This window comes from Dendropsophus ebraccatus, chromosome 1 (assembly GCF_027789765.1).
Source record: "Dendropsophus ebraccatus isolate aDenEbr1 chromosome 1, aDenEbr1.pat, whole genome shotgun sequence".
NCBI lineage: Eukaryota > Metazoa > Chordata > Amphibia > Anura > Hylidae > Dendropsophus > Dendropsophus ebraccatus.
The window spans coordinates 128,119,176-128,132,254 of record NC_091454.1 but is presented as its reverse complement, the minus strand read 5'-3'; the positions used below and the strand labels follow the sequence as shown (position 1 = coordinate 128,132,254).

The 13,079-nt window shown below is 36.5% G+C and overlaps 1 protein-coding gene across 14 annotated transcripts in view; it reads left to right on the top strand.

Annotated features, from left to right (window-relative positions):
* CELF2 (CUGBP Elav-like family member 2) overlaps window positions 1-12,867 on the top strand; it is a 374,581-nt gene extending 361,714 nt beyond the window's left edge. For 8 of the 14 annotated variants that reach the window (XM_069978756.1, XM_069978747.1, XM_069978754.1 and 5 more), the window contains 4 exons: window positions 1,294-1,473; window positions 3,810-3,953; window positions 7,913-8,084; window positions 9,553-12,867. In XM_069978756.1, coding sequence (XP_069834857.1) covers window positions 1,294-1,473; window positions 3,810-3,953; window positions 7,913-8,040 — 452 coding nt within the window. In that variant the 3' untranslated portion in view covers window positions 8,041-8,084; window positions 9,553-12,867. Of the gene's footprint in view, window positions 1-1,275; window positions 1,474-3,809; window positions 3,954-7,912; window positions 8,085-9,552 lie in introns of all 14 variants that reach the window. The other 6 variants (XM_069978742.1, XM_069978743.1, XM_069978750.1 and 3 more) reach the window with 1 other exon arrangement.
* The last annotated feature ends 212 nt before the right edge of the window (window positions 12,868-13,079 follow it).

Below are 13,079 nucleotides of genomic sequence, written 5' to 3'. Positions count from 1 at the left end.
ATCCCAGCTGGTACTGCAGTACTAGCTGTATTTTTTCCACCGCAGCTGAATTGGGATTTGGGCGCATCCGTACGCGCCCGCATCCCAATTCGCCACTGCACACAATGTGTGCACTGACAGACAAAACTGACATGTCAGTTTTTTGCGGCGCTGCTAGGGATCTCAGCCAGAGTATACCATATGTATACACTCCGGCCGGGATTCCATAGAGGGCAGCACTAAGTAAGTTCTGTAGTGATCACTGCTGTTGTTGAAAATCAGCAACAACGGCCGTGATTATTACGTAACTTACATTGGCCTTAAATTAATCACCTGCACAACCACCAGTGATCAGATGTTTACAGGTCAGATGACAGTTCACAGATGCCCGATTAAATAAAATCCAACATGCCAATTACGTTATTCCATGGTAATACCTGGTACGCCATATTAGTCAAGAGTAAGCTGAACCCAACAACTTTGACGGGACCAGCCAACTGGCTGATGTGTATGGGATCTCCTAAATCTCTTCTGACAGATGATGTCTCACTGCTAAAGTAGCAGTGGAAGGAATTATAATAGAGCCCTATGGAACTTCCCGTAAGCGTGTCTACCGGAAGTTACATAGGCTCCCATTATAATTTCGTCCACCACTACTTTAACAGAGAGACAGACATGAAGAGGCATAGCGAGGGCTGCTGCGCGCATCTGTCTCTTTGTTCTACCAATCGGCAGGGTTCTCAGCAGCCATACCCTGACCGATACAAACTTCTGACATGTTGCTATAACATGTCAGAAGTTTGTTAAAATGTTAAAATGAAACTTTAAATGTAAATTTCACAGATCATTATAAAATAAAAAATAATATCTTAAATAACTAATACAAATTGTAGAGCATCAGTAGTATTTGTGACTGTGGCATCCAATTGAAATGAATTAGATTTTTAGTAATAGTTAATAGTATAGTATAGTTAATAGTATAGTAGTATAATAATATATAATCCTTTATTTTATCATCAACTGCTCAAACTAGTGCATGACATGTTTTCTACAAAAAAAAGGAGAGAAAAAAAAAAACCCAATAAGACAAAATGACACTGCCTGCTTTAAGAAATGTGCATGTCTCGAGATATTACTTACCATTGTTTTACAGTGATGTTTCAGTTCTTACTTGTCGGAGTGATCATATTATTGCATGCAGTGCAGTCATTTTCGGTGTAAAATGGTCAATAATTTTTAGAAAGCACTAATGAACAAGTGCAATTTTTTTTCTCTATTGTTGGGTTTTTTGTAAAGTTGCTCAAATGCTCTCAGGTATGGCTGCTCTGAATGGAGGACTTGGCGCAACAGGCTTGACGAATGGTACAGCTGGTACAATGGATGCCCTAACCCAGGCCTACTCAGGAATTCAGCAGTATGCCGCGGCGGCACTGCCAACACTTTATAGTCAGAGTCTGCTACAACAGCAGAGTGCTGCGGGCAGTCAGAAAGAAGGTAAGAGTATACTGAATTTAGCTTTCCAAGAGCTTTCCATCTTATCAAAAGTGCTGCTAAAGAGAATGCTGCATAGGGAGATATTTGATTGATGGCTTCCAAGATTACTGAATTTTCATTAAGTTTATTTTCAATCCACCTCTCCTGAGAAAAATGACTCTGTCATATTTATGAGCCCAAGTTGTGTAATAAGAAGTTATGGGACACTAGGAGACACAGCACAGTCCATTCTGTGGAATGGTTGGTACTTGGAAATGACATTACCTATGCCCAATATGCTTTTGCAGGCTTCAGTTTAGGCCTGAATGCTGCAATTTTTCAAAATGTAATGTCTGAGAACTAAACACATTAAACAAGATCTCATTTAGACCAGGGACCTCATTTTGTGCTGTCATCCCTTGTGAGGTCACTTGATATTGAAGTTTCCTGTGATGTTTGCACCATACCTGTCATTTTTAAATTAGTGATATGACAACCATTAACACATTAGCGCCTGCAGGACTTTATAAACTCCCCGGCTTCCTCCTTTTAAAGTCACATTTTACAGGACTGATGTTATACCATCGCCAACACTCTGCACAAATATTCTTAGGAAATTAGAAGGTGCAATAATTAATTTCTCAGATGCAGATTTAAGAAGATGCAGATTCACATTTATTCCCTATTTTTGCCTGTAAACATATCTGATAAACCTCATAAACCTCTCTCCATAGTTAACAGAGAATACAAATTAAGATTTGCATTCCCACATAACATAGACTATACTGCAAGTATGAAAGTAGTATCTTACTTAAGATGTACAGATTTATCAATATGGTGTTGTAGATTGACATTTAACAATATGGCAAAATATGCATGGACCTCCACAGCTGTTTATACACCATCTTCATTAACCCCTTCAAGACAGAGCCCTTTGATGCACAAAAGTCCAGGTCAAGTAAATGCAATGTTCCTCCCCACCTTCTAAGAGCCATAGTGCTTTTATTTTTCCACCTACAGGGCTTGTTGAGGTGTTTTTTGCGCCATGATCTCTAGTTTTTATTAATATCATATTGGTGTAACAGAAAAATTTTGATTGCTTTTTATAAATTTTTTTGTGATATATAATTTAATAAAATCAGCAATCCTGGTGCTTTTTTTTTACCATTTACTCCGTTCACTGTGCGGGAGCAATAATGTTATATTTTAATAGATTGGACATTCCCGCACACTACGATATGTAATATATTTATTTATTTTTTTATATTTTTATGTTTAAAATGGCCATGGGGGTCTTTTAAACTTTTATTGGGGAGGGGGTATAAGGGTTTTTAATACTTTTATAAAACTTTCGTATTACACTTGTTTTTTTTACACTTTTATTTACTGTAAATTATGCAATCATTAGATTGCATGTACTGATCTATAGCATAGCATAGATCAGTGTTATCCGTGATCTATGTATAGAGCCTGCATGAGAGCAGACTCTACACATAGATCGCCGATCCGACAGGACGGAGGTAAGGAGCTTTGTAGTTAAATCTTTTAGAACACATATAGCATTTAAAGAGGTTCTCCGATTAATACTTACTTGTCCCCTATCCACAGGATAGGAGACAAGTAAAGCCCCTATTACACAGGCCAATGGTGAGAAGCAAGGGAGAGCATAAACCTGTCAAATCAGTGCTCGCTTGCTCCTCATTCCCCGCTTGCTGCTGGTGTTATTTCACGTGCCGACAGCAAGCCTTATGAGCAGGGGGCCACAGAAAGCTGATGTGGGGCTCCCTGGATGATCTTAGATCAGCGTACCATTGTTATTGTTCAAAAATCTTTTCACGTGTTGAATAACAAGGATCAGCTGAAATCATGCATATCAGCTCATCGTTGACTTTCAACAGGAGCTATTACACCAAGCGATTATCAGCGGTAATCGGCCGAATACGGACAATAATTGCTTGGTGTAATTGGGCCTTAAGAGATTATAGGTGGTCCGACCTCTGTGCCCCCAGGCGATCTCCAGATTGACCCTGACTCTATTCATTCTCTATAGAGTTGCCAGAAATAGCTTAGTGCTGTACTCAGCTCTCTGTGGTGGCTCCACAGAGAATCAATAGAGCTGCGAGTCACGTGCCGACCCTCGGCTATATTCAAAGCAAAGGACTTGGGTAATCTGAAGATCGCCAAGGGGCATAGAGGTCTCCTTTATGATAACTAAAAACATTTCAATGGTTTTTATTGGATGTTAACAATGTTTACTGCAAAATATAAGAAAAGTTGGACGTATTCATTTTAAAGCATGGTTGAAAAGAGTTTCTAACTATAGTGAAGTCAGGCCTCTTTTTTTTCTTCCCCTCAAGGCCCAGAAGGAGCAAATCTCTTCATTTATCACCTACCCCAAGAATTTGGTGACCAAGACATCTTGCAAATGTTTATGCCTTTTGGAAATGTAATCTCTGCTAAAGTCTTTATTGACAAACAGACCAATCTAAGCAAGTGCTTTGGTAAGTTCAATAAAATAAGAATATGAAATGTTAGATCAGAATTAGTATCTATTTAATTTACTAAAATGTATTATACTGTTTTAACGCAAAATATTATTAGTATGGGTATGCTGTATTATTAGCCAAACAACACCACAAAAATATTGTGCCATATGGCAACAAGCACCTAAAGGGCACCCCTTCTTAAAAAAAACTTTTGATATGTATTTTTAGGGAAGGGGGTACTATTCTTGCAAGAACAGTGCAATTTTTGCAGTCCAAAATTCCATAAACCCAGTATGGAACAAGGAATGATTGTAATTTATTCAAAGACAAACACATCATAGCTTTCAGAATATTATCAAAAAGCCTTAGGCCACAACCCCATGTCTTTTTTTTTTTGGCCTTTTGATGACAAATTCTTTGCACATTCGTCAATTTTGCACCCAAATAATACCCTGAAAGTCATTATTTATGGAACCAAAAAAGTCAAATGGCTAAAAAAAAAACAAACACAATGTGCAGTTGTGGCCTAAGAGTAAGACTTTGTTGTATGCTCTAGTATTATATTCCAATTGTATTCATAGTGTATAATGGGTAGAAACATGTCTATAGAGTTCTTCCTGATGACACTGGTACCATCAGCAACTTTAGGCCTATTGACTAATTTAATATTTCCACATGTTATAAACACATTTTGAATAACTGCATCATCTAAGGTGTACTGCTCTTTAGTGTGTGCAGGTTGCTCGTCTGCCAATTAAGGACAGTATATTAGTTCCTTTTTTTTTTAATGTTGTACTGTTTAAAATGAGCGATGCATAGACACAATAGTTCACAAAAGGAAAATGAATACAAGCTGACATGTAGACATAGCGAGTAAATGAAACTAATTACTTTCGGTGCAGGCGAATGCTCTTCCTATACTATCAGCATGTCACTTCAAGAATACCTAATCGTCCTGCTTTGTACTAAAGGCAGGCACACCACTTACCAGGTAGCTTTGTCCCTATCGTTTCGGCTGTCTTTCTGGTCATATGCTTCATTGTGACACTCTGGTTTTTGTCTTGGGAAACATTTCACAAAGCCTTGACTCAAGCACTTACAAGATTCTACTTAACTCCTTGTGCAATAAAAGGCTAGAAACAGTGGATTTAATTGACATTCTGCATTCTTTTCTTCACTGCTGTTTTAAATAAAAATGAGTAGCCCATTTTTTTAAATAACAAAAGCTTCTGAAAAGTTAAAATCCTTTTAAATATGGCACAACTAATACAAGAGAGGCTATGTTCACACAACGATTTTTACTCTCCGTTTAAAATGACGTCCGTCATTTTGCTGTTTTGCCATCCGTCAAAGCAATGACGGCTGTTAGTACATTATTCTAGTTTAGGGGGACTCATTGGCCTTTGGTGTGTCCATTACTTCCACTTTAAATTCCATTGAATTCAATGGTAAAAATGGTAAAAGGACAATGAAAAAAAGAAAAACAGTTTGTTAACAACTTAAAAAAAAACTTCCTCTGTTTGCAAAAGACATCCAAAAATGATTGACATGATCATTATTTTGACATCTGCACAGACAACGTCCATTATTTTATACACTGTGTGCATTGGACATACGTCATTTCATTGACTTTAATGCATTACATTGAAGTCAATCACATCAATACAGTAATGGACATCTTTTTAAATAGAAAAGGCGGACCCATTTTCTCCTTTTTTGACGTTGTATGAACATAGCCAGATACTGTTTTTATTACTTTTAAGTGCAAGAAGTTTATGTGTATTATATGTTATACTGGATACATGTTAAAATAGGGTTGTCAGATTATTGCAATGATTTTGCAATTACACTGAATCTTTTACTAAGTTGGTTTTAAGAACACCCACTAGCAGGTCAAGAAAATGTCATGTTTTCCTTGCTTTTTTGTTTTGTATTACTGAAAAACTCATTTTAAAGATTCACATTCTCATATTATAATGTATGTGTTTTCTAACTGTGCATTGCAAACATTTTGTGCTCCCTGTATTCAGTGTTACAGTATAATTTCCACATTAAATTCCCATACATATAAAGATGTCTAGCTGACACTCATACTGAAGGGTCCAATTTTCCCCAGTTATGAAAATCCCAACTGTTTATGAAAATATATCAAGCTTTCCCATATTAAAGGCAAGGTTGATTTTGTGTTTTGATATGGATGCTATTTTTCTGGAAAGAAAAATAAGTATACTTAAAAAAAGAAAGAAAGAAAGATTAAACTGTATGCTAAACATATGCTCATTATGACAGCTCAGTTGGAGGATATATACTTGGCATGCTTTAAGCAGGTGCATTTCATTTGTAAAAAATTTCAGTTTAATTGAAGTGAACATATTTTATTACATATTTTTCTTCTAAAAGAAACAAATGTACATAGTTGAAGCATATGTAACAATAACTCTTTTTGTTTGGCCACATGTATTTTCCATGATAAGAGAAATAGATGCTTTAGGGTGCCTTCACACCTACCGACTTGCAGCGTACATCTCATTGTGGGTCTGGCAGGTCCTGGCAGTTCCCTGTCACTGTCTGAACGACCGCTGCGAGTATGTAATTCTGCCGGCCCCTTAACCGTTTCGGCTCCCGCCCTGCTGTGTCTGTATATACGTTACCTGTCCTCGCTGCACGGGGTCCCGATGTCCTGCTCTCCCGCCCAGCCAATCAGTGGCTGCGGCTGGGCAACACACTGATTGGCCGGGCGGGAGAGCAGGATGGCGGGACCCCATGCAGGAGACAGGCATATACAGACACAGCAGAGGGGGAGCCGGGCGGGAGATGAAGGGGTTAAGGGGCCGGCAGAATTACATACTGGCAGCATTCGTTCAGACCACTGCGAGTGTGTAGTGACAGTGAACTGCCAGGACCTGACAGACTCGCAGCAAGAGTCAGTAGGTGTGAAGCTACCCTTAAAGTAAGTCTGTCAGTCCTGTACCAGGTATGGCACTGCATAGCCTGGCAGAAAGGTCATAGAGGGATAAAATTAACCACACCTTTACAAACAGCAATACTAAAGTAATAAAAGCACCCATCACTATCAGCTGAAGAGTTAGGCCTTATCCACATGTCCATAGTTCTGTCCACAGTTGCAATTGTGGACAGAACATAGGACCAATGTATTTCAATGGCCCTGTTCACGCGTCCGTATACTGTACGTGTGTGGGGCCGCAATCCATACTGCAAAAAAAAAAAAAAAATGTTGTAGTGTGGATCGCTTCCTGCTGGGAAGGTGGGAGGGGTCCCAAGGTTGGGGGGAGTTGGTCAGCAGGGAAAGGGGGGGGGAATCCCAGTTCACAGCTCTGCCCAGGAGCCCATTATGCTGTTAAGACGGCCCTGGATAAAATTGCTGGTTATAAGACCCTATTTAAATTCCTGCAGTGCAAATGCATCACACAATTGTAGCTTTAAATTACTAAGTAACTATTTGAGATGAACCACTAACATCAGTACCGATATCATGATACTTGTAACTTACTTCCAACACATTCTCTTATGTATCTAGCCTTTTCATCCTAATGCCAAGCCAACTTCTTTGTTGAAGGTATTCAATATTCACAGCATGCCCCAACACTTTCTTTCAGTACTTTGTATGTTCTAAGCAGCAACAGTGAAACAGCACAGATGGTTTATTTTATGAAATACAGAGTTAAAGGTTCTTTAAAGCCAAACAGCCAATTCTCTGCTTAGTGAACAAGAAAGTGAGACATTTCACCAACTTGTAATTTAGCATACTTATTTTTCTATGACTATTAAAGCGGAATTTTCTGAACCTGCAAAGTTACAGATTATTGGACTACTGTGTATTTCTAGACAGTGTTTGTATTAGGTATGTTTATATGTAGTCTATATTGACTGTCTATGTGAAGAAGTATGATAAAGGATGATTTTAGATATTTTTCTGTGCTACAACTTTATAATGTCCTTCCTGTTCTTTGCAGGCTTTGTTAGCTATGACAATCCTGTTTCTGCACAAGCTGCTATTCAGGCTATGAATGGCTTTCAGATCGGCATGAAACGTTTGAAAGTTCAGCTGAAACGCTCCAAAAATGACAGCAAACCGTACTGATCTTAAACCCAGAAGCTTTCTGCTCTTATTTTAGCTTTCTTAGGGTAAGTCCCATGAGCCAGCCTATTCTCCACTGGGGGCTGAGGAGGAAAACATTGCCAACACTCACCAAGAGAGAGACAATAATTTTTACATTTAACGCTTCCATTCCCTTCTACCCTGAGCCCCTGCTCTTGCCATTTACTCTGGCTATATTTTCTTACCCAGAATGCAGCAAGTTGTTTAACAATGTTTTGTTCCAGTTTCCATTTCCCTATATTTTTTGTATGACATCTTCAGATTTACAATAGCAGCGAAACAATGTGCAATTAAACTCTACAACCACTGGTGCCATCAAAAGAAAAAACAAAAATACTGAACACACGTTAAAGGTTCAAGGACCTGGTTGTATATTAGTGACACCAGCAGATAAGAGGCTAGTGTGGTGGCCTAACATGAAAATAGTGGCCAATCTACGCATATTTTTTATTTCTTATTTGTTTGTTTACTTAAGGAACACACTCACACAGACAAAATCCTTCCAATGCGGTAGATTGGTTTAAAGTATTCAGGACCAGCTATTGCTGGTCTATAGGTTGTTATGATACTTAATTCAGTTTGTTTCTTTGTTTGTTATATTATGTATGTTGTTATTTATTATTATTATTATTATTATTATTATTATTATTATTATTATTATTGTTACTAATCTGTTTGGACAAGATGTGTCTTACAAAAAAAAAAACTAAAGTCTTAGAGAACTGTTTCTAAAGCTACAGGGTTTCAACATAACTAAAGTGAGTGAATATACTTGATGTTTCTTGAGAGATAAATTTAATAATAAAGGAAGCCACAGGCCTGTAAATTTTATTTGTAAAGAAAAAAAAAAACATTTCTATTTTTATACAAAAATTTTTACTGCCTCAGAAATAATGGGAGTTATTTATTGTTAACTTATTGGATACATAAAGAGAAGTTCTCAATGCTAGATAGATGACTTTTGAAATAGACTCTAGAGTAACAAAATGATTAAAAATAATACTGTTTTATTTTAGTTGAAACACCCATTATGCACAAATCACTCTCTTCCGTTTCTATGTTTTGTTTGGTTATTTTTGTTTCCATCGCGTAGTGAAAGATTTGTCCTGTGACTTATCTGTTGTTTGGCATTTGTTCAAAATGGCCACCTTTCCCCTCCTGTAACCCTACCTTTCCTACCCAAAGCAATCCATCTGCACTAACTCTAACTAGATGGTTTCTTTTGGGCTGTTCATTGTGCTTTGTGTTAAAATATATTCTATATATTTATAAATAAATGTGAACTATGGAATGCATATAGATTCTAATGACTAAAAAATTGCATTACATTTATTCTTACACTGGTTAACCTATTCAGTGCTGGAGGGGACAGAACTGCATTACCTTCGAATGCGCTACTGATAACACCAACACTGATGGGCTAAAAAAGTGATTTTTGTTTCTGCTGCATAGATTCTGTGTAACTTTATACTCTTCCTTGTTTTTTTTCCCTAGAACATCTCCATGCCTGTTAGTTCACCGTTTGCCTAGCATGTCCCTGTGGCGTCTGTAAAAAAAAAAAAAAGTTTCATCGTCCCGTCATTGTTTCTGATGTCTTTCTGACCTCACATCATATTTGATCCTCCAACTGACTTAGTTTGACTTCTGAAATTTGCATGTGATCTCATCTAGCTATGAATTCTGGAAAAAAAACAAAAAAGTCAATGTGAAAAGCGTTGCAGCGTTCACGCAAGACTGAAATTTGCTATAAGATAAATTACAGAGAAAAAAAAGACAAAAAAACCTGTGGCAAAAAAAAAAGTTTTCTCGTTTTTTTTCTCTTTAAGTTTCATAACATAAACTGACTTGAAAGTATTACACAGGGATTAGCATTCTGTCTGGTCACTGTTTCCTAAAGCAATATGTGTCCAGGAATGCAGAATGTTGGTTTCTAAATGAAGCAGACAACTTCCAAAACAGTTTGAGAAAAACTGTCTGATTTTAAGTCTCTAGAGCTCTGTAATAGTTTTTACATTTTTCAGGCAGTGTAAAGTTTTTTGATAAGGCCATTTTAGGTGGCTCACTTTCTCATTAAATTATATATATAGAACCACTTTTTTGTAGATTAGTATAAGAAAATATTTACCCTGTTTTGGGGCAAATGCTACCTAGTTCTGTCACCTTTTGCTGAACTGACTCACAGTTAGACAATCCATGGTTTAATGCACATGAAATTACCTATATTTTATACTGTTTCAATGTACAGAAAAGAAGGTAAATGTATACCGTGTCACGTTGGTGCTTCTGTGAATTTAGTTGTGGCTTCATTAAGTCTTAAGAGTCTTCAATGTTCTATGTTTAATAAGTTTTAAAAGTAAAAAAAATTGGTTTACTTGAACAAAAATAATTTTCAGAAATAAAAGTCTGTTTGCTATAATTTCATGTGAAACAAAAAAAAACTATTCCAGAAAAATAAGTTTTGTGTTGGCTTGTAAAGCATCGATGTTCTTATTTTCTATTGTGGGGAAACTTAGATGTGTTTGTGTTCAGCAAAATGTGACCTGTTTTTTTTTCTTCGAAAGAAAAAAAATCAGCGAAAATAACAGTGCCAAATTCCAAAGGTACTTCCTGCCTAAAGCTTCAGTGTATTTCGTGTACGAAGTAATTTGATAACATGGGTATTTTATTATGTGTTTTGTATAAATCCCTTCTATTTAAAAAAGAGATTACAAAGTTTGTTAACTTGCTATCCTGTGGTCTTGTTGCCTGAAATTGTTATTGTTTGTTATATCTCTTTGATGTTTTTGGTAAAACATTGTATACAGTAAGTGCCCATGTTCCACTTTTTTAACCACTCTGCACATCAATCCTGTGAAAGCAAACCTCACAACTGTACTTTTTTCATGGTCTGTGAAAGTCTTCATGGTGAAGAGGGTTGAACTGCTACTCCTTTTAAGTATAGTGTCCTAAAGAATCAGGGTATATAAAGCACACATAAGCACATACATGGTTTATAGAGCACGTGCATGTTATCTATGTAGAACCACCAAGTAATCCATATTTCTAGGATGACAGTATGAACATCACTAAGCAAAGGAAACTCATTACTGAAATGCAGTTATAGAGCACATGACGTCCAACGTGCCATACATGTTTTCGATTACTCGTCTCCATTGTTTGTATGTCAGCAAAACTTGGACCTTGTATTTAATGTTTCCACTTTTCCTAGCTGGCATTATGTCTGATGGCACAAATTTAGGGTTGGCCTCCGTCTACTGCCATTATTCCCTAAATGGCCATAATGTAATAGCATTTGATTACTAATACAGTGCCTCATTTCTAGACCTCAGCAAATGCTATTGATCAACAGTAGTCTGATAACAACTCCCCCCCCCCCCCCCCTTCCCCATGTACAGTGAAATTTGTTAAATTCTTAATCATTTATATATAAATATATATTGGTCCTTGCTGGTGTTTACTTCTCTACTCCTGGGTCCTACCAGAAATACTTGAGGGCTATTTTTGTATGAGAAATGCACAAAGATTATGACTAAATTATATCTAGATGCCATTCTATGAATATATGTATAGAGATATATATTATAAAACACATATTTTTGTTATGTAGATTTATGCAGATTTGGATGCATCTCAAAGCTGAGAGAGTACAATTACTAGTCTGATGTTGTTACAATGTGCTGCATATAAACACATGCATTCACAATGCACAATCCCATCCCCCAATTTACAGTTGGATGGCTGAGTCTCTCAAAAGCAGATATTGCAAGAAGAGCTTGTTCTATCCTGTTACTGGGTGAGAGGAGTCGAGTGTCCCACTGTACATAGAAAAACATGTTTAGCACTGATGCAGTTAAACACAAGGTTCGCACTGAAGGACATTGCTTAAAGGACTAATATGTTCAACTTTCTTTTCACCTTAAGATTCTAGTTTTTTGGCTTGTGTAACTCTGAAGTCATTTTAACTGTTCTGTTTTTATTATCTCAAGTGCTAAATACAAATAAGAAAAAAAAACTTGTAGTTTCATAACACTTTAGAACTACATCTTACAAATGAAATGTATTTGTGTTTATTTTTGTGCTGTGAGAATTGTCGTTTGTAGATTAAATAACAATTAATTTTGTTTCGAATTACAAATAGTTTTTGAGTATTGTCTGAGAAAAGCCAAAGTTACTGCAATTTTAGTGGAAACTGTAAGATCATGTAATGTTTATGTTTTATTGATGCATTTTGGTTCTGTTGTGTGATGGAATTTGAGCCAAAAAGAAAAACAAAAAAAACAGGCTTTCCTATTTCTACTAACTGATTGTACTTATGCATTTTGTACCAGTGCAACATTTTATACTGGAGATTAAAAAAACAAAAGGAAAAGTTGTGGCTTACTCTTGAAGGCCCTACCATGACCGATTTTGAGTTTGATTTCTGACTGTTTAAAAGAATGATGGTTTTGCTTTCAACATTTAAAAAAAAAAAACTTTGGCTTGCTTTTTTCCTTTGCTTATACCTAACATTAAGATTATGTCTAAATGGACAGCGGTAAGTTACACTTTTTATTATGTGTTGTGCAGTTACACACTAAGGTATTTAGCGCTAGACGTACACAGTCACTTTAAGTGGATAAATGTATTAGTAATAACTAAAAGAAAAAAAATCTAAACAAAAAAATGGGGTTTGCTTTTTGCCGTTTAGAACAAAGGTTTTTCTGACTTTTCCGTCTTCATTGTGAACATTACTGTGTAGTTAAAACAGTCAAACTTATTTTTGTAACGTATGTTATTGTGTGATGCAGTTTTTTGCTTCTGTCTCCAATATTAAACCATTTTCCTAATACTCGTCTCTTTGTGTGTTGTGTTTGTTGGTGCTCATCATGTGGTAAAACATTGATACACTTCACTGTTTAACGTCTGTTATTTTCTTTTTTTTTTTCCTTTTCTGTGTTGTGTATAAAAGCTACAGTCAATTCCATTTGAGAGAAAAACCCATTGCAGACAAAAAGGAGAGGAAAACAAGGAAATACCCCTCC